Genomic DNA, 22,495 nt, shown 5'->3' with positions numbered 1-22,495 from the left:
GTGGCGACCAAAACTGGATGCCATATTCCAAGTGTGGCCTTCCCAAGGCCTTATAAAGTGGTATTAACCCTTCACGTGATCTTGATTCTATCCCTCTGTTGATGCAGCCTAGAACTGTGTTGGCTTTTTTGGCAGCTGCTGCACACGGCTGGCTCCTATTTAAACGGTTGTCCACTAGGACTCCAAGATCCCTCTCCCAGTTACTACTATTGAGCCAGGTACCACCTATACTGTACCTGTACATTTCGTTTTTCTTGCCTCAGTGCAGAACCTTACTCTTTTTACCATTGAATTTCATTTTATTAGATAGTGCCCAATGTTCAAGCCTGTCAAGATCCTTCTGTATCTTAAGCCTGTCTTCTGGAGTGTTGGCTATTCCTGCCAGCTTGGTGTCATCTGCAAATTTGATGAGTTCCCCATCTATACCCTCATGCAAGTCATTGATGAAGATGTTTTGATAGCCTTTAATAGCCTTGGATTGATAAAACCAAGGTAATAAGGTTGGATAACTCACCTAAGAGTACGTCTTATTTTAATTAGGTTTATTTTTTAAGTGGGAGAAGGGAAGCTTTGCATTTTTAAATTGTTTTCAAGTTCAGTTCCCCCTCTCTAAATGGATGGCATGATAATTGGGGGCTCCAAAGACCGCCACATCTTGTGGTAATGAAAGGACACAGGAAAGCTAAGAGATTTAATTTTCTTAGACAGCAAGAAAAGAAATTTCTGTACTCGAGAGATGCACGGGTGAAACGCAGCCTGGGGCAGGGACGCAAACCCTGCAATATTTGAACTTTTTTGTTCCTGACAAACCGCAAGCAGCACATTCGTATCTTCCCCAGCAGTCCTTGAGTTACGACCACAACTGAGCCCCCAAATTTCCATCGCTAAGCGAGACCGTTGTTAAGGGACGCTTGCCCCAGTTTACGACCTTCCTTGCCACACTTAAAAACTGCAGTTGTTAAGTTGGTAACCTGGTTGTTAAGTGAATCTGGCTTCCCCATGGACTTGGTCATAAAAGGGGAACACGTGACCCCGGGGACACTGCAACCGTTGTAAATATGAGCCAGTGGCCAAGCGTCTGAATTTTGATCAGTTGTAAGTGTGAAAAAGGATCGTAAGGCACGTTTTCCAGGGACATTGTAACTTTGGTCACTAAGTGAATAATTGCAAGTTGAAGATTGTACTTTGGAAAACTTTGCTTTTCTGCTGACTTCTAATCAGAAAAAGCCATCGGAGATTCAAAAGTTCAAAGACAAGAGACATTTTCCTTTCTAGAACAAAAGAGAACCTTAAAATTTATTAATTCTGTCTCCGCAAAACGTCTACGAAAAATCCTTAAAGTCCTATACAAGTGCAGAACCAAACTTCTGGCTCAAGATCTTTTGGAAATATTTACTTTTATCCTCGATCAAAGATAACCTTAGTGGGAAGATCACATCTGCATAATTTTTGTTTAAATGGTTAGCCGTCACTCAGAATGATTTCTTCGCTGTTCTGTGCAGTAGTTCTGCCTTATCCCTTCAACAAGCCGGGTTGCCTGGTTTGTTAATGACATTAATACCACACATTTGTTTTTAAATAACAAACGTTTTGATATTCAGCCATGTTAGGATCATCGGTTAAAAAAAAGATTTCTATCCCCTGGTCATTACAAACACGAAATTATCCCACGTCCCATTTGCAAACATGAGACTTAAGGTAAAGGTAAAAATTCCCCTCGCATATCTGTGCTAGTCGTTTCCGACTCTAGGGGGTGGTGCTCATCTCCGTTTCAAAACCTAAGAGCCAGCGCTGTCCGAAGACGTCTCCGTGGTCATGTGGCCGGCATGACTCAACGCCAAAGGCGCACGGAACGTTGTTCCCTTCCCACCAAAGGTGGTTCCTATTTTTCTACTTGCATTTTTTTACGTGCTTTCGAACTGCTAGGTTGGCAGAAGCTGGGACAAGCAACGGGAGCTCACTCCGTTATGCGGCGCTGGGGATTCGAACCGCCAAACTGCAGACCTTTCTGATCGACAAGCTCAGCGTCTTAGCCCCTGAGCCACCGCATCGTCCCTGTTATGAGTCTTAAGAAAGAGAGGTTTCAAAAAATAAGTCCTTTTGCACACTCTAACGGGATTTGAAGTCAGCATTCTTTTGTCCCTAACCCTACACAACCCTACACAACCTTCCGGGGCGTTGTGTTCGATCTCCGGATCCCTCCAAATTAATCCTCTCAATTTCCAAGCAAGATGTGAGACCCAACCAGCCAAGAGGCGAAGAAGATGATTAAAAAGATCTTCTCCAAATGTTGGCCAGGGGGAAACTGGAGGAAGGAAGAACTGGGCAAACTTTTGCCAAGACATCGGAAAAGTTTCTCGTCCAGCTTTGCTCGGGGATCAGAGGGTCTTCCGGGGCCGCTTGAGGAAGGACAGGGCGTAACTTCGAGGAACAGAAACCTTCTGCTTTTTCAGCTGGACCTGTGACTGAGCCGTGAGCTGCAGTTTGATGGCGCTGGAGTTGATCTTGGCCGCTACCAGGAGTTCCTTCATGCCTTTCATCTTCTCGCTCTGGAAGGTGAGGACGAGGCCTTCGGGGCGGGGACTGGAGCCGGTGCTGAGACCCTCCTCCTTCTCCGGAAGCGGCCGGTCGGATCTCTGGGTGGTGCTCGGACGCCGGCGTTCGGTGGCCTTCTTGGCGAGGGGCGGCTCTTCTGGCTTGGATTCTCGGCGAGGGCCCCGACGGCGGCCTTCCCGGGGATCCTCGCTGCCTTGGTCGTCGTCGTCATTCGCATCCAGGTCCCTGCTCACCAGGGTCACCTTTTGCCGCACCTGGGAAAGCAAAGGAAGGTTCTTACGACGGTTCTGCGGAACTGTGTTTCTCAAATTTGGCATTTTTAAGAAGTGTGGACTTCAACTCCCAGAATTCCCCAGCCAGCATGTTTTAAGAGTTGGCTTCAACTCCCAGAATTCCCCAGTTAGCATGCTTAAAGAGGCATGGACTTCAACTCCCAGAATTCCCCAGTTAGCATGCTTAAAGAGGCATGGACTTCAACTCCCAGAATCCCCCAGTTAGCATGCTTAAAGAGGCATGGACTTTAACTCCCAGAATTCCCCAGTTAGCATGCTTAAAGAGGCATGGACTTTAACTCCCAGAATTCCCCAGTTAGCATGGTTTAAGAGGCATGGACTTCAACTCCCAGAATTCCCCAGCCAGCATGTTTTAAGAGTGGACTTTAACTCCCAGAATTCCCTAGCCAGCTTGCTGCTTATGGAATTCTGGGAACTGAAGTCCACATCTTTTAAAGCCGCCAATGCTCTGATTTAGCCAATGCAAAACATCTCCCATGCCATGCCTTCTTCAAATCCCTAAATTAATTTATTCACTTGTAGGCGCATCCTGTTTTTCAAACGCAAGTCAGCCTTGTAAATTTAAACTCCTGCATTAGCCTCCGTGTTTTTATTTTATATTGTACAACTGGCTTGGAAGATGTTGAGATAGTATTACACCAGGGATGTCCAAACTTGGGAACTTTAAGACTTGTGGACTTCAATTGGCTGGTGAATTCTGGGAGTTGAAGTCCACAAGTCTTAAAGTTTCAAACTTTGGACACCCCTGTATTAACGCTCTGACTGAGCTTTTAAAATTCCCAGGGATGCCGACACCAGATGTGGGAATAGATCCGGCTGCCATTGAGACCGAAAGAGGGGACAGGAGGAGAGAAAACAATACAGGTGGTCTCCATTTAACAAGCATTTGTTAAGTGACTGTTCGAAGTTTCAACGGCACTGCTAGCTGCAAAATTCTGGGAGTTGTAGCTCAGATATCTTACAACATGCTGGCTGGGGAATTCTGGGAGTTGTAGCTCAGATATCTTACAACATGCTGGCTGGGGAATTCTGGGAGTTGTAGTTCAGACATCTTATAACATGCTGGCTGGGGAATTCTGGGAGTTGTAGTTCGGACATCTTACAACATGCTGGCTGCAAAATTCTGGGAGTTGTAGGTCGGATATCTTACAACATGCTGGCGGGGGAATTCTGGGAGTTTTAGCTCAGACATCTTACAACATGCTGGCTGGGGAATTCTGGGAGTTGTTACCTCGGACATCTTACAACATGCTGGCTGGGGAATTCTGGGAGTTTTAGCTCGGACATCTTACAACATGCTGGCTGGGGAATTCTGGGAGTTTTAGCTCGGACATCTTACAACATGCTGGCTGGGGAATTCTTCGAGTTGTAGCTCAGATATCTTACAACATGCTGGCTGGGGAATTCTGGGAGTTTTAGCTCAGACATCTTACAACATGCTGGCTGGGGAATTCTGGGAGATGTAGTTCAGACATCTTAAAAGTTACCAACATTGGAAGCCCCACTCTACAGTCTTCCTCTGCTGTGTGCAGCCATCATGCCCTGGCAGAATACAACAGCTCCAATCGCAGTGACCCATTCTGAGAAGGCCACAAAGCCCTCTTGCGTTCCTTAAAATGACCTTGTACTAAACCATATTGTAACTCCTTCCGCCTCGGCCAACCCCATAGCCCTCTCTGTGTGCCAAAGGCGACATCTTACCATCCCATCGAAACGGCTGAGGGACTGGACCAGGAAGGTAGCCCAGCCCACATGGAGGACGGGCGTGGGGCTGCCCTCTTCCCATTTGCAGATGCCGTCGTAGAAGCGCAGGAGGTGGATGAAGCACTCGGGGTCCTGCAACGCCGAGCCTCCCGTTTGAGACGGCGACGCCTAAAGAGGAAGTCAAATTCCTCAGTGATGGGACTACAGGTAATAGCAATAGCAGTTAGACTTATATACCGCTTCATAGGGCTTTCAGCCCTCTCTAAGCGGTTTACAGAGTCAGCATATCACCCCCACAGTCTGGGTCCTCATTTCACCCACCTGGGAAGGATGGAAGGCTGAGTCAACCCTGAGCCGGTGAGATTTGAACCGCCGAGCTGCAGAACTAGCAGTCAGCTGAAGTGGCCTGCAGTACTGCACCCTAACCACTGCGCCACCTCGGCTCATCAAGGTAACCCTTGATTAACAACAGTTCCTTTAGAGACCGTTCAAAGTTACAACTGTTGTGGCCCACCAGCAGCAGACTCGGACAGTGAGGAGGTTGGGGAGGAACATGGGCCGGTCCTGGAGTCTGGGGAAGGCTCTGAGGAGGGCTCTGTGTCGGAGGCAGAGAGGGGGCCATGGCCGTATGCTAGTTATCAGCTGCCTTCGGAGTCAGACATCAGTGAGGCAGAAGAACAGCTGGAGCCTGTTCCCAGTGTGTGCAAGTGCAGAGCGGCCAGACGAAGGGAACAGCTAAAGAACAGGGGTCAACTTGGGAGGAAGGCCACAGGTGGATAGTGAATGGCCCCTCCCAGAGGAACTAAAAGGGGAGCAACAGGGGAGTGGAGTTTGCAGGAGACAATTAGTTCATTCCTCCATTCTTGCCAAGCATTGTGGCGTCTGAAAGATATTGGCCTGGTCACTCTCCAGGCCCAATAAAAGTCGGTAATTGTGAACTATCTTGAAAGAATGTGGGAGAGGAAATACTTTGCTGGAGAGGGATTCACCGTGAATTAAATAAAAAGGGGTTTATCGGGGCGAGGACTCGGCTTCGTGCTGCTGGGGAAGCCTCGCTCAGAACAACAGCAGCACTGAAAAAAGAGAACTTATGATCGTTCTCATTTATGACCGTTTCAGTATTACCACGGTCGCACAATCAAAATTCAGATGCTTAGCAACTGACTCATATTTATGACGGTTGCAGTGTCCTGGGGTCATGCGACCTTCTGACAAGCAGAGTCAATGGGGATGCCTAGTTCACTTTACCACCACATTACTCACTTAATGACAGCAGTGATTCACTTAACGGAGGTTGTAAAATGGGGGCAAATTCACTTAGCCACACTCTTGCTTAACAATGAAAACATTGGGCTCCATTGTGGTCGTAAGTCAGGGACTATGGTAATTGGCCACATAGCAATGGTTGATTATTTAGTATTATTGTTGTTATGCCACTGACCTCTCCTCTTTCGGCAGCTCCCTTCTCTTCAGTAGAATCTGCGAGGCTGGCCACTTCCTTGAGTAAATTGGGAACGACGTCATTGGCCACGTCGAAGAATTCCTTATAAATCTCTTCATCTTCTCGGCAGTAGTTGTAACTTCAGACACACAGAGAGAGAAAAAACGCACAGAGAAAAATGCAATCATAAAAGCCCAGTCCGACCCAATGCCACTGAAAAAGAAAAACAGGAAATTCAAGAAGAAGCCATCATGGCTGCACAAAGATCTTTCTGACAAACTGAAAGACGAAAAGGACAAGCACAGAAACTGGAAAGAGGGACACATAAATAAGGCTGAGTATCCACAGATAGCCAGAAGATGCAAAGACAAACTCAGTAAAGCAAAGGCTCAGAAGGAACCTTGCTACGAAAGTCAAAGGTAATAATAAAAAGTTTCTGTTGACATATTAATAACAAGTGGGACCTCTCTGTAGGAAAGGGGACATTAAAAGGAACTCACTCCTGAATCACGGTGGCGGAGTCGGCCCACGCCTCCAGGGCTTCCTTGACGTTTTTGTTACGGCAGTGATAGCTGGCCAGGTAGATGTAGGGGTAAATGTGCTCGTTGTTGTAATATTGCTTGGCGGAATTGATCCCCTAGCAGAAGACAAGAGGGGGGGTGGGTTAAAAAAGGGGGTTAAAAAGCCAGATAGCTGCATGGGGGCTCATTAGAGGAATTCCTGAAGCACCAGAAGACAGAAACGAGAAACAATGGATGGAAACTAACCAAGGAGGGAAGCAACCGGGAATTGAGGAGAAACTTCCTAAGGGTGAGGGCAATTAGCCGGTGGAACAGCTTGCCACCAGAAGTTGTTGCTGCTCCATCATTGGAGGCTTTTTTTAAAAAGGAGATTGGACAACGCTTTGTCTGAAATGGTGTAAGGTTTCCTGCTTGAGTAGGGGGCTGGACTAGAAGACCTCCAAGGTCCCTTTCAGCTCTGTTCTGATTCTGAATCCAAAGGACAAGACCTCACCCTCATTGCCGAAGACTTGAGGGATCTTCAATCAGTGGAAATCTCCTTCTAGATCCTCAGAGATCACAGGATTTTGATTTTGGGGATCTGGGAATCCAGATCTTCTAGATCCTCAGAGATCACATGCTTTTGATTTTAGAGATCTGGGAATCCAGATCTCTTCGATCTTCAGAGATCACGGGCTTTTGATTTGGGGATCCGGGGATCCACAAGATCTCCTTGACCCTCAGAGACCACAGGCATTTAATTTCAGGGATCTGGGGATCCAGAAGATCTCCTTGATCCTCAGAGATCACCAGCTTTTGATTTTGGAGATCTGGGAGTCCACAAGATCTCCTTGATCCTCAGAGATCACAGGCTTTTGATTTTGGAGATCTGGGAATCCATGAGATTGCCTTCTAGATACTCAAGAGATTACAGGCTTTTGATTTTGGGGATCTGGGAATCCACAGGATCTCCTTCTAGATCCTCAGAGATCACGGGCTTTTGATTTGAGGGATCTGGGAATCCACACACATCATTACATCCATTCACCAAGGGCATTGTCCCTTATTTTTAATTTATTTATTTATTTATTTATTTTTTATAAATGTGTTTTTATTTTCCATTTTCATTTCGTACAGTCACATATATACTGTGCATAACCGGGGCCATATAACATTAAACAATAAACACAGCCATTCCTCTTGTCAACAATACCCCCCAAAATAGAAACCCAATGTACCTCTTCGACCTCTTTGTCCCTTATTCATGGCTCACCCTTTGGGTCATGATATGATGGCACACCAGATATCATCTCGAGTCCTCTCTGCCCCCCCCTCCCAAAAACACAAGTCATCCTCGACTTATAACAGTTCATTTAGTGACCGTTCAAAGTTACCACGGGACTGAAAAAAAGGACTGATGACCGTTTTTCACAGTTACGACATTGGCAGCAATCCCATGATCAAAAATTCAGATGCTTAGAGATTGGGAGGGAGGGAGGGAGGGAGGGAGGGAAGGAAATGAATGAATGAATGAATGAATGAATGAATGAATGAATGAATGAATGAATATAACAATATACCACTTATTAGTGTTTTCCAGCCCTCTCTAAACGCTTTATAGAGTCAGCATTTTTGCCAACAATCTGGGTCCTCATTTGACCCACCTCGGAAGGACGGAAGGCCGAGTCGACCTTGAGCCCGGCGAGATTCGAACTGCCAAATTGCAGGAAGCAGAAGTGGCCTGCAGTACTGCCCTCTAACCACTGCGCCACCGAGGCTCAGGTAACGTAACGGGGAAGGGGCTTGGAGGTGGATGGGAAATGAAAAAAAAAGGGGGGTGGGGACCCCTTCCTTGCCCCCTGAAGAAAAGGCATAGGATAAATCAGAGAGTAGTTTTCATCAAAGTAAGACAAATTTGTAGACTTTATTACGAGAGCTGTAAGACACCAATAAAGCTCACCCTGAAGTGGGACTTTATGCTCCCACCCACCCAAATCCTTAAAGGGACAGGAAAATACCTGGTGGTATATGAAGAGGGGGTCAGGACGTCCCGGGGTGGGCTCCAGTTCTTCTAGATCAGCCAGGTTCCCCAAAGCCATAGGATACCTAAGGAATAAGGAGAATCTTTATAGGTTGTGGCCCGCCATCAAAGCTGGAAGTTGGGGAGGAACCTGGGCCAGTCCTGGAGTCTGGGGAAGGCTCTGAGGAGGGCTCTGTGTCGGAGGCAGAGAGGGGGCCAGAGCCGTATGCCAGTTATCAGCTGCCTTTGGAGTCGGACATCAGTGAGGCAGAAGAACAGCTGGAGCCTGTTCCCAGTGTACGCATGTGAACAGTGGCCAAACGAAGGGAACAGCTAAGGAACAGGGGTCGACTTGGGAGGAAGGCCACAGGGGGACGGTGAATGGCCCCTCCCAGAGGAAAGAAAAGAGGAGCGACAGGGGAGTGGAGTTTGCAGGAGACCATTAGTTCGCTTAATCGGTTCGTGACTCTCTGAGACTCCTGGCCAAGTTTTACAGATATCGGCCTGGCGGCTCTCCAAGCCAGATAAGGTCTGTGACCGTAAATCCTCCCTTGAAAGACTTTGCTGGATGTGAAGGAGCAGAATTCACAGTCAATTAATAAAATGTGTCTTTTGTCGGGACCAGGAGTTTGCTTCAGGGCCCCTCCCAGAGGGGACAAAAGAGGAGCGAAAGGGGAGTGGAGTTTGCAGGAGACAATGAATTATTGATTCCTGCCAAGTATTGCGGCCTCTGAAAGATATCGGCCTGGCCACTCTCCAAACCTGATCAAGGTGGGTAATTGTGAACTCTCTTGAAAGACTGTGGGAGAGGAAAGATTTCGCTGGAGAGGAATTCACTGTGAATTAAATAAAAAGGGGTTTATCAGGATGAGGACTCGGCTTCGTGCTGCTGAGAAAGCCTTAGGATACAACACTAAAGGCCTCCTCCCTGGCCTTCTCCGTTTTTTAAAGATGGCGCCCTTATGTCAAGGAGATCTCAACTCAATCAACAGGGAGGTAAGAGGGAAGTACTCCATTACACCGCTTCCATCAGCGGAGAGGAAAGTATCCTAACAACATGGTCTATATCAGAATCAAGCTAGAGGGTCCTTGGTGGTCTCTGAGCTTGGATTTTTCCTTGCAGACGTTTCATTACCCAACTAGGTAACCTCATCCGTGCTGCTGGAAAGGGAGTGTTTGTTTTCCTTCTAGCACTGATGATGTACCCGAGTTGAGTTTTGAAACGTTGGCAAGAAAAAAAAAAATCCAAGTTCAGAGAGCACCAAGGACTGTACTGTTTTCCTCCTTCTCTTCCTCCACAATCCCCACTCCCTTCCAGCCTTGATGACGTTCCCTAGTTGGGTCATGAAACATCTTCAAGAAAACAATCAAGTTCAGAGAACACCAAGGACTCCACAGTTCTCCTTCTCTTCCTCCTCCTGCTTCTTTTAAGCTCAGAGAAAATCAAGAACCCCCAGTCCTCCTCCTCTCTACAAATCCCACTCCCTTCCAGCCCTGATGACGTTCCCTAGTTGGGTCATGAAACGTCTTCAAGAAAACAATCAAGTTCAGAGAACACCAAGAACTTCACAGTTCTCCTTCTCTTCCTCCTCCTGCTTCTTTTAAGCTCAGAGAAAATCAAGAACCCCCAGTCCTCCTCCTCTCTACAAATCCCACTCCCTTCCAGCCTTGATGACGTTCCCTAGTTGGGTCATGAAACGTCTTCAAGAAAACAATCAAGTTCAGAGAACACCAAGGACTCCACAGTTCTCTTTCTCTTCCTCCTCCTCCTCATTTCAAGCTCAGAGAAAACCAAGAACCCCCAGTCCTCCTCCTCTCTACAAATCCCACTCCCTTCTAGCACTGATGATATTCCCTAGTTGGGTCATGAAACGTCTGTAAGAAAGCCACCAAGCTCAGAAAGCACCAAGGACCCCACAGTTTAATTCTCAGCTGTAGCAATTCTCTACTATTGGTAGCAAGCAAATAATCAAGCAGAAAACATTACCCCAATCAAGAAACTGTAAGGAGACCCCCCCACCATTCCAGGCAAACAACTGTATATAAACAGAGAGCAAACCCCACTCCTTTCCAGCACTGATGACGTAACCCAGTTGGCTCATGAAACGCCTGCAAGAAAACAACCCAGAGAAGACCCCACGGCCCAACTCCGAGCTATAAATATTCTCTTCTATTGGGACTCATGCCAGTTAGCAGACTAATGAAGTGGGAAGGGACCTTGGAGGTCTTCTAGTCCAGCCTCCTGCTTTGGTGGCTCGCTGAACCAAAATTAGGGCAGCCCCCCCCCCCCAAAGGAAGTGGGAACTACTCACCTCTCCAAATGGTGCATGTCGTACAGGACCCATAGTAGTTTCTGCAAGGGGATAGAGAGGAGAAGTGGTGAGGAATAAGGGAAAGCATCAACCATCAATCTTGCAAGGTAGTGCAGACAGAGAAACACATCCGGATCAATCAATTCTATTTTTAAGAAGTAGAAATCCTTTTTTTTTTTTTTTTTTTAAAGGACTTCTACTTTTTGTTCTGACCCCCATCTTGTCCGTTCAGAAACGAAAGCCAAACAGAACTTTCAAAGGAATGTTTTTTTATCAGTCCCGGCTCTTGCTGGCTGTGAGCCCAAAATAAACACAGATAATTGCTCTGGCAAAAGTCCTATAACTCATAAACTACTGCAAAACAGGATTATATAAATCAAGTCACTTATCCAAGTTGGCTTTGCTCGATGTTTGCACGCGAACGGGGAACGCTGACTTCTGCAACCAGGGCGTGGCACCATCAGTCTCTTTTTATCAGCAGGAGGAGATCTGTTGCTCGTTATCATCTCCTGTGAGTCTTCAATTGTTCCTTACCTCTGGTCAGCCCTTCTCCTGCATGCATCCCGAAACAACTCACAGGAGATTTCTGTGTCAGCCTCTCGTGTTTCCTCCCCACTGATCCAAGGTTCAGTCATTACCTGGGGACCAACTAGTCTCTGCGCCCTGCTCGGAGTCAGAACCCTGTCCAAGGTTCTCCGCCTCCTCCAGGCTTGACTCATAGGGCCCCTTGCTGTCAGAGTCTGATAGCAGCTCCATAGGCTCCTGCCGAGCCACAACACTTGTATATTCACAAGACCTCGTGCAAACACAACAGTATGCTTCCGGGTTACATTTACAAGCAGTCCTAAACTTACAACCACCCAATGTTAAAATACTGAAGTTTGCAAACAGTGATTGGTCTCGTTCGAGACGATGAATCTGCGTACAGGCAGGAGGTTGAACAACTAGACAGGAACAATCTGGAACTGAACACACTCAAAACCAAGAAATGGTAGTAGATTTTAGGAGAAACCCTCCCTTACTACCACCTTTTGCAATACTAGACAACACAGGATCAACAGTAGAGAGCTTCAAGTTTCTAGGTTCTATCATATCTCAAGACCTGAAATGGACACTTAACATCAAAAACGCCATCAAAAAAGCACAAGGAAGAATGTTCTTTCTGCACCAACTCAGGAAGTTCAAATTGCCCAAAGAGCTGCTGATTCAGTTCTACAGAGAAAGGATTGAGTCTGTCCTCTGCACCTCCATCACTGTCTGGCTTGGCTCTGCAACCCAACAAGACAGACGGAGACTTCAGAGGAGAATCAGGACTTCAGAAAAAACAATGTCTACCAACCTGCCTTCCATTGAGGACCTGCACACTGCAGGAGTCAAAAAGAGGGCTGGGAAAATATCTACAGACCCTTCGCATCCTGGACATAAATTGTTTCAACTCCTACCCTCAAAACGACGCTATAGAGCACACTGCACACTAGAACAACTAGACACAAGGACAGTTTTTTCCAACATGCCATCACTCTGCTAAACAAATAATCCCCACAACACTGTCAATAATTTACCAAGACTGTATTACTATTATTCTTCTCTTCTTTCCTAGTATCTGTCTCTTTCCACTTATGACTATAACCATGTTGCTTCTATCTTTAACATTTATATTGTTTCATTTGTTTCCTAGTATGATTTGATTGCTTATTAGTAACCTGTTGTGGCCCAGCAGGAGCCGTTGGAGCTGCAAACAGACTCCGATAGCGAGGGACCCTATGAGTCGGCTCTGGAAGATGTGGAGGACCCTGGACAGGGTTCCAACTCCAAGCAGGGACCAGAGAGGCTGGTTGGCCACCAGGAGGCACCTGAGGCATGGAGCAGCAGTGAAAGCCAAAGGGAGTGTGCCCATGTCGGCAGGCCTTGGAGCAGTGGGGAGGAGCTAAGGGAGTTGGTCCCGGACGCCAGGCAAAGGCGGGCAGATAAACGCCAAGAGCAACTATGCAGATACAGAAGATAATTGGACCCAGGTGGTTGTAATTAGGCTCCGAGAGAGTATATAAGGAGAGACTTTGGGAGGAGGCTGTTTGCAGGATTCAATTAATATACCAATGCTGGAGCAGCTCTCGTGTGTATTTCTTGGAAAACTGGATTGCTGTCAAAGTCTTGTCAGTGTGTTAATTTACTGTGAATAAATTGTCTAGCAGTAATCTTTGTGTCAGAGTGCCTCGGCGTACAGAGGGGGGGGGGTCAGAACAGTTACCTATGACTGTGTTGTGTCTTTTTATTCCTGATGAATGTATTTTATTTTTCTTTATGTACACTGAGAGCCTATGCACCAAAGACAAATTCCTTGCGTGTCCAACCACACTTTTTGCCAATAAAGAATTCTATTCTATTCTACGTCACAGAAAAAAGTGAGTTAACAACCAATCTGGGGAATTGCTGGGAATTGAAGTCCTTCTGTCTAAAAACTATGTGGCTGGTTAATTCTGGGAATAGAAGTCCACCCCTCTTAAAGCCTGCTGGCTGGGGGATTCTGGGAGTAGAAGTCCACCCATCTGGCTGCTGGCTGGGGAATTCCACCTATCTTAAGTTTGCCACAGTTGAGAAACACTGCCATACATCATTAAGCCCCCCAGAGGATGAAGATCTCTTCGAAGAGAAGATATGAAGGCCACATCACAAGAGGTGGACTAGATGATCTTCTCTTGCCCCGATCAAGCCTCAAGCCAGACCTATTCTTTGCTCACCTGCTGGAGCTGTAACAACTCCAGGCTGTCGGAGTGCAGGTCAATGGAGGGGTTGATGGCACAGACCATGAAAGCAACCTCCATTTGCCGAGTGCAGCGCAGGTAGGAGCCTTTCAGGTAAAGCCAGCTCTGCAAAGAGAAGAGAAAGGTTTGAAGCAGGAATCAGAGGCTGGCTGACTTGCAGAATAATGATTGACACATGCCCATCCTTTTTTGGTGGCGATGTTATCACACTAGAATCCAGGAGACAGAGAGTTTCACTCCTGCCTTAAGCCTGAAAGCTGGCCGGGTGACTTTGGGGCAATCACCAGGAGACGGTGAGTTCTAGTCCTGCCTTAGGATGAAATATTACTAGGCAACTTTCAGCCAATCACCAGGAGATTGTGAGTTCTAGTTTCACCAGAGACGTAAAAGTCGACGGACAGACTTCGGGCCAATCACCAGAAGATTGCGAGTTCTAGTTCCCCCTTATCCATGAAAGTCAGCTGGGTAACTCTGGGCCAATCACCAGGACACGATGCATTCTAGTTCCACCTTAGGCCAAAAACCGATTGGTTGACTTTGGCCAATCACCAGGAGATGGGGAGCTCTAGTTCCACCAGAGACTTGAAAGCTGGCCGGGTGACTTTTGGCCAATTACCAGGAGACGGTAAGTTCTAGTCCCGCCTTAGGATGAAATATGACTAGGTAACTTTCAGCCAATCACCAGAAGATTGTGAGTTCTAGTCCCACCTTATCCATGAAAATCAGCTGGGTAACTCTGGGCCAATCACCAGGAGACGGTGAATTCTAGTTCCACCTTAGGCCAAAAACCGATTGGTTGACTTGGGCCAATCACCAGGAGATGAGGAGCTCTAGTTCCACCAGAGACTTGAAAGCTGGCCAATCACCAGGAGACGGTGAGTTCTAGTCCTGCCTTAGGATGAAATATGACTAGGTAACTTTCAGCCAATCACCAGAAGATTGCGAGTTCTAGTCCCACCTCATCCATGAAAGTCAGCTGGGTAACTCTGGGCCAATCACCAGGAGACGGTGAATTCTAGTTCCACCTTAGCACAAAACCCAACTGGGTGACTTTGGGCCAATCACCACTGATTTCTGACAATCTGACAATCACAGATCCTGACTCCTACGCCGCCGCCTCCTCTGATTTGGCTGCTGGAGGAACCGGCTTAAACTAAGGTTTAAGGTTTAAACTAAGAAGAGAAACCCATTTCCGTTACCCGTTCAGCCACGCCCGAGTTGACCGTCTGCCCACGCCGGTCCTCGTTGCCTTTCCCGTGCCACGTGACTTCAGCCGTCTGCTCCCCGTCCTTGCCAAACACGACCCACGCGTGGTCCTCCGACAGCGCCAGGTGCACATCGTAGAGCCCCAGGGCCTGGCACGCGCCAACCACCGCAAAGGCCACCCCAGAACTGTCTAACTTGGTACCTGAGCCGGAGACAAATTCAACCAACTTTAGACCGACATGTGAGCCAACCTATTCTTCAATTTATGCTCTACGGGTAGCTTACAAGGGCCTAAAAATTGCAAAATATGAAGGATAGGAACACTGATGGGCCTTGATTTACAACGAGCCACTTAGTGACTGTTTGAAGCTAACAAAAACGGTGCAGGAAGTCCTCAACTTTAGTGACCGTTCAATCTCACAACGGCACTGAAAAAAGTAGACTTCTGACCCTTTTTTTCGCCCTTACATCGTCACGACTGAGATTTGGATGCTTGGCAACAGATTCCTATTTCTGATGGTTGCCATGGATTCATATTTATGAGGGTCGCGGGGGGTCCCATGATCAGCTTCTGACAAAGTCAATGTGGAAGTCATTTCCATTTCTTGAATTTATAGGCCACCCAATCCCGGAGGACTCCGGGCGGCTTACAGAAATAGGAATATTAAAAAGGATTAAAACAGATAAAACAGATTCACGGAACAACTGTGCTACTTAGTTAACAAATGTCCCGATTCCCTTAACCACCGTGGCCAGAAAGGTCGTACAATGGAGCGAACCCACTTAACAAGCGTCTCGCTTAGCAACTTAAAATTTCAGGCTCCACTGCGGTCGAGCATTACCTACCCACTTGTGTCCAACTCCAGGGGGCGGTGCTGGCCTCCATTTCTTAGTCGAGGGAGCCAGGGTTGACTATATGCCAAGCTGCATGGAATGCTGTTACTTTCCCACCGAAGTGGTACCTATTTATCTACTCGCATGTGCACTTGTTTTCGAATTGCTAGGTGAAACAGGAGCGGGAGCAAGGAACGGGAGCTCACCCCATCGCACGGCACTTGGGGTTCGAACCCTGAAAAGTCAGCTCTCCAGCTGAGAAGCTCAGCACCTTTAACGATGGACCCCAAAAATTGTATTTACCGCCCAGATTCAAAGCTCCAAATGCTCCCCCTCCCTGCAGTCCTGTGATCCATCTCATTTGGGGCATTCCACAACAAGCCCACCTTTCCAATTTTTGCGATGTTCCAGAATCCCATGACTTCAATTTACAACTTTTTTTTTGTCGGAAATCAGCATTTACCTCCAACTTCTGACAAAAAACACCCATTCCGGACACTGGGTCCATTTAATGATTCATTTAACGACCGCCGCAAACAAATGTCAAAAAATTGGGACGGTCACGTCTGCTGAACCACCGGCATAATTTATGACCCTAATCCTGGGCTCAATTGCGGTCACGTCAAGGATGACTGTCCGTTCCCCCTAGGCAGCATCTCCTAAGGCCGTGAAGGTGAACTATGACATGCGTGCCAGAGGTGGCATGCACAGCCTTTCTATGGGTATATAGGCTGTTGCCAGCTGCTCTTCGGGTTTCCAGCGTACGCACCAGCCAACTGGTATTCACAGGTGCTGAAAAACGGACTGAAAACGGCCCGAAAAACAGCCAAAAACCAAGCTGTTTTGGGGGCATCTTCCGGGACATTTTCGGCCCGTTTTTCAGATTGTTTTCCGACCATTTTTCAGGCTGTTTTCCAGCCATTTTGGACCTCCAAAACGGCCTGAAAATTGCCCCCAAATGCCCCAAAAAACAGGCTGTTTGGGGACAATTTTCAGGCAGTTTTCAGACCATTTTTGACCCAAAAAACTGCCTGAAAATTGCCCAAAAAACACCCCAAAACAGGCTGTTTGGAGGCAATTTTCAGTCCATTTTCCGGGCTGTTTTCAGGCCATTTTTGACCCCCAAAACTGTCTGAAAATTGCCCAAAAAACGCCCCAAAACAGGCTGTTTGGAGGCAATTTGTAGGCCGTTTTCCAGGCTGTTTTCAGGCCATTTTTTTCTATTTTTGGCTCCCAAAATGGCCTGAAAATTGCCCCCAAAACACCCAAAAACAGGCTGTTTGGGGGCAATTTTTAGGCTGTTCTCTGGGCTGTTTTCAGGTCATTTTTGACCGCCCAAATTGCCTGAAAAACAGCCAAAAACCAGCTATGCACACTCAGGCCAGCTGGTTTTCAGCTTTCTGGTGCTCCGGTGCGCACACGTGTGTTCCGGTTTGGGCACTTGGTTCAGAAAAGGTTTGCCATCACTAAGACCTTCAGCCACACCCCACGGCCTCACCTGTGATGAAGCTAAACAGCGACTGGATGTGGGCTCGGTCCTTGAAGTAAGAACGGCTCAGGCTGTTCCAGATAACGTCCGAGACTTTCTTGACCAGTTCCCGGGAGGAGTAACCATCTGGCCGGGGGTAGAGCGAGAGATCTACGGCGCCGCGGATCTGGGCGGTGAAGCGGGCGTGCAGGGCGCCCACGATGCTCAAGTCCGCCACGGGGAAGTAGGTCAGGCTTTCGGGACCCTGAGCCGGCTCGAAGCTGATGCCGGGAACGTTGGTGGGGAGGACGCGGTTGACGGCCAGGAAGTGCTCCACGAAGCCCAGCACCAACGAGAGGAGCACCAGATCCGGCTGCTCCCGGTGGAGTTCCAGTTCGAACAGGCGCACCACGTCGGAGACGGAGCGCAAGGGGAACAAAGCCTTCTGGGCGCTTTTCAGCCCCATGGCCGCCGCAGGGCTGCAAGGCGAGAAGAGAAGGGGGGCTCTGAAGGCCCTGCAACGTTCCATTTTATTCCTATTCCTTATTCTATTCTATATTCTATTCTGTATTCTATTCTATTCTTTATTCTATTCCTATTCCATTCCTATTCCTTATTCTATTATTTATTCTATTCTATATTCTATTATGTATTCTATTCTATTCCTTAATCTATTCCTATTCCTTATTCTATTCTATATTCTATTCTATTATGTATTCTATTCTATTCTTTATTCTATTCCTATTCCATTCTATTCCTATTCCTTATTCTATTCTATTATTTATTCTATTCTATATTCTATTCTATATTCTATTATATTATGTATTCTATTCTATTCTTTATTCTATTCCTATTCCATTCTATTCCTATTCCATTCTATTCCTTATTCTATTCTATTATTTATTCTATTCTATATTCTATTCTGTATTCTATTCTATATTCTATTATATTATGTATTCTATTCTATTCTTTATTCTATTCCTATTCCATTCTATTCCTTATTCTATTCTATTCTTTATTCTATTCTATATTCTATTATATTCTCTATTCTATTCTTTATTCTATTCCTATTCCTTATTCTATTATTTATTCTATTCTATATTCTATTATATTATGTATTCTATTCTATATTCTATTCTATTATGTATTCTAGTCTATATTCTATTATGTATTCTATTCTATTCCTTATTCTATTATTTATTCTATTCTATTATGTATTCTAGTCTATATTCTATTCTATTATGTATTCTATTCTATTCCTTATTCTATCCCTACCGTACCCTACCCTTACCCTTACTCCTATTCTATTCTATTCATCTAGTCCAGACTAGTCTAATCCCCTAAAGTAGGATTTTCCAATTTTGCAATCTTAAGAAGGGCGCATTGCAACTGCCAGAATTGCCCAGCAAGCATGCATTACAATAAATAGACTTTAATTACCAGGAATTCCCCAGCCAGTATGCTTTGAGATGTGTGGACTTCAATATAGACTAGACTAGTCTATACTGAAGCCCACACCTCTTAAAAGTTTCCCGTCCAGGGAATTCTGGGAGTCAGAGTCCACCCCTCTAAAAGCAGAAGTCTCTAACCTTGGCCACTTTAAGGCTCGTGGACTACAACTCCCAGAATTCCACAGCCACCTTTCCTGAGGTCCACAAGGCTTAAAGTAGCCAAGGTTGGAGACCCCTGCCTTAAAGCATACTGGCTTGGGAATTCTGGGAGCTGAAGTCCTTTTATAGTTAATGCATGTTCTCCGGGGAATGCTGGGAATTGCAATCCACCCAATTTCAAATTGCAAAGTTGGAGGGGGGGGGGGCTTTTATTTAAGGACAAGCCAGCCCAGCTCAACCCCATGCAAAGCAAAATCCCCTCCCCCGGGGAAAGGCAGCCCCCCCACCACCCCGGGAAGCGGATCCTTCCACGATCGCCACTCCCTTAAGGGAGACAAAAGGACCCTTCCCCGCTTTACAAGCGGCTGGAGGGAGGGGGGACTGGAAGGCAGCTCTCCTTGCAGCCCGGCCGGTTGGCGGAGGGGCTTCTCCACTCCTTTGATGCAAAGGGGGGGGAAAGGGGGCTCCGCGCCCCCTTGCAAGGCGCCCCCCACCTCAACCCTCGCGCGCCACTCACCTCCCTGCTGGACAATTCAAACGCGCGGCTGCAAAGCAATCCCACGCCTGCGCCTGCGCCCCCCGCCCCGCCGCGCGCAAAGGAGCCTGGGGGCTGAAGTCCCGCTTTTGCAAGGCACGCCGGGAAAAATTGTTTTGGAAGGTGAGGTTTTTTGGGGGGGGGAGGAGACTCCAAGGGATGGCTTGGGCGGAGTCATGGAGAGCCATTTCCCCTCCCACAAAAACTTTTAATCCTGTGTGTGTGTGTGTGTGTGTGTGTGTGTGTGTGTGTGCAGAATATTAACAGAGTTGGAAGGTACCTTGGAGGTCATCTAGTCCAACCCCCTGCCCAAGCAGGAGACCCTACATCTGCCTCTACCTCGGATCGAACTCACAACCTCTTTTGCCAGCATTTTGAAGTAAAAATGCAAACATTCAAATGGACTTGTTTGAATTCCCAGGGATTTTGTTTTCAAAAATGAGCCCGGAAGTGTTAGAGTTCCAAGCATTAGAGTTCCTCTAAACATTTTTATCTCTAGGTTCACAGCAGAGACCACAATCAGGAAGTCCCACTGAATCTTGGGTAGTATTTTTTTTTAAAGTCAACCCTATGCACTCTGGGACTTGTAGTCTACTGGAATAGAAATGGAATTTCCAAAGGCTGGCTGGAAGAATTATTTTCTGCATTGTTGCAGAATGCATAATTCTGCATTTTCTGCATTCTGCCTTTTCAGTTCTACATTTAGTGCCATGCTTTTTCAAATAAATTCATATTTTTCCCCCAGAAGCATACATTTCCCTCTTCTTAATTCTAATCTTAGATTTAATTCAAGTTCTTAAGAAGAGGATGCAACTGAGCTAGGAGAATTCTTCACTTTGACCTCAGGATTTTAAAGCTTTTTTAAAGATAATTCATATCTCTGATATATGTGGCACGTATGATTATGTCAAGCAGGGAGTGCTGTGGAATGCAGTGATTTAACAACTGCGATTGGCTTAAAAGCGGTGATACGGTGATAAGGTCGTAAAATGGGGCAAAAACTCAGTTTACAACTGCCTTTACCTCGCAGTGAAAATCTGAGTCGTGGTTGTTTTTTCTCTGAATGTGTAGAAGAAAGTTTTGACTGTTTAAAAGTTGTATTTATGTGATGTACCGTCATGATTCTAGCTGCAGTCATCATCTTCTTTTAATGAAACCATAATCCCTGTCATCGGGGTGGAGTCTGGGCAGAGTGTTTGAATGGCCGGATGCCCTTCTTGTCACCAATGCAGAGTTTTGTTCAGCAGATACATTCTCATTGTGCCCAGAGAGAGAAATATCTGCCTCTACCTGGGACTGAACTCCCAGCCTCCTGATTGTGAGGCAAGAACACCACCTCTAGGCCACCGCACCACTCACAATTCTAATTGTAGTATTTTGTGCAAATTCATAAAATTGGATGAACAGAGAAAAGCTTGAGGATATATGATAGGAACCCACAAGCGAAAGCTGTCCAAAAACGACCATTCTTAAAATATCAGCATCCCCATAGAATCACAGAGGGATGTGGGTGATGGTTAAAAAAATAAACATTTGGGTAGAGATAAATATGCTTTTTGCCTGAATATGTTAAAACGCCCCATGTCGTCATCAAAACTTTCCTTTATCCCGCTGTTCTGACCAAGGCTTCCAAAGAGCCTGAAGCAAACTCCTTGTCCAGACAAAAGCTCCTTTTATGAATTGACTGTGAATTCTGCTCCTTCACATCCAGCAAAGTCTTTCGAGGGAGGATTTACGGTCACAGACCTTATCTGTCTTGGAGAGCTGCCAGGCTGATATTTGCAAAACGTGGCCAGGAGTCTTGGAGAGTCACGAGCCAATGAAGCGAACTAATGGTCTCCTGCAAACTCCACTCCCCTTTCGCTCCCCTTTCTTTCCTCTGGGAGGGGCCATTCACCGTCCCCCTGTGGCCTTCCTCCCAAGTCGAACCCTGTTCTTTAGCCGTTCCCTTCGTCTGGCCACTCTGCACATGCGCACACTGGGAACAGGCTCCAGCTGTTCTTCTGCCTCACTGATCTCCGACTCCGAAGGCAGCTGATAACTGTCAGACGGCCCTGGCCCCCTCTCTGCCTCCGACACAGAGCCCTCCTCAGAGCCTTCCCCAGACTCCAGGACTGGCCCAGGTTCCTCCCCAACCCTCCTCAATGTCCAAATCTGTTATCACCCCGAGGGCAAATCAGACATCGTCAATCTGTATGGCCATTTCCTTCTTTTTTTTTTAATCAGCAGATTAACTTTTAAGTTTCTGTCTTCTATTTTTCCTTCCACCAATGTCTATTATGTACAAAAGGAATTTATTATTATTATTATTACTTCTGAATCCTATAGAAACCAAGTGCAAACCGTTTTTTCTTCTTTTAAAACAAAACCAAAACAAAACCCTAAACAATCCAGCGGGTTAAAAGACATAGAAACGCAGGAAATAGGTATAAAATTCTACAGCAAAATCAATGCCCCTCGTAGTAGCTGGTACAACTCCCCCCCCCTTTTTTTTGAAAAAATAATTATAATAAAGTGAGAACTGCCTTGGTGAATTCAGACCCCCGAAAAAAGTCGCTCCCAAGTCAGCATCCAGTTTCCGACGGCGGGCAGCGAGAAGAAGAATCTCGCCACACCCTGTGAGCATTCGTGGATGCCCACGCCCCCCCCGGTCCTTCCATGCTGTGGTTAGCACGACACGCTATCGTTGAGGGACGCAGATTCCCCGCGGCCAGGACCGCGAGTAGCCGGGCTTGCAAGTACAGAAATAGGAACCGCTGGTGTTGATGCAGCGTTCGGATTTACAAAGCCGCCCTCGATGGTTTAGCTCCTGGCACTCGTCGATATCTGTAAAGGAAGGAAGACATCACAAAAATGGACAAGAGGACATCTTCCGTTTTCTGCTTCCCACCTGGTCTTTGGGGCTTCCTGCGTATACTATTACAATTATAGTTAATACAAGTGTTTATTATATTATAGTTACTGTTATGAGTTCATGTGTTAATATTTAGCATGATTTTTTTTTATTCTGATCTTTGTCTGTGTAACTGACATACCATCTATTCATACACTGTATTCAAAAGCGCATATACAGATACAGATATAGATATAGATATAGATATAGATATAGATTAGATAGATAGATGATAGATGATAGTTGATAGATAATAGATGATATAGATAGATAATAGATAGATAGATAGATAGATAGATAGATAGATAGATAGATAGATAGATAGATAGATAGATAGATATAGAGGAGAGATAGATAGATG

At 46.4% G+C, this 22,495-nt stretch overlaps 1 protein-coding gene across 1 annotated transcript; it reads right to left on the bottom strand.

Annotated features, from left to right (window-relative positions):
* Positions 1–803: 803 nt before the first annotated feature.
* Positions 804–17,571, bottom strand: MEN1 (menin 1). The gene is made up of 9 exons (XM_087705321.1): positions 17,127–17,571; positions 14,788–14,996; positions 13,565–13,693; positions 10,827–10,867; positions 8,513–8,600; positions 6,495–6,631; positions 5,995–6,133; positions 4,551–4,721; positions 804–2,810 (listed from the first exon to the last, which is right to left on the bottom strand). Exons 1-9 carry the CDS (start codon positions 17,560–17,562, stop codon positions 2,379–2,381), a joined length of 1,782 nt encoding a protein of 593 aa, XP_087561447.1. The 5' UTR covers positions 17,563–17,571; the 3' UTR covers positions 804–2,378.
* Positions 17,572–22,495: the final 4,924 nt, after the last annotated feature.

The sequence above is a fragment of the Thamnophis sirtalis genome, unplaced genomic scaffold (genome assembly GCF_051295495.1).
Source record: "Thamnophis sirtalis isolate CommonGarterSnake01/CBP01778 unplaced genomic scaffold, rThaSir2_p1.2 scaffold_2, whole genome shotgun sequence".
Classification (NCBI taxonomy): domain Eukaryota; kingdom Metazoa; phylum Chordata; class Lepidosauria; order Squamata; family Natricidae; genus Thamnophis; species Thamnophis sirtalis.
The sequence above is the reverse complement of the archived record's forward strand: the minus strand, read 5'-3'. Positions and strand labels throughout refer to the sequence as shown.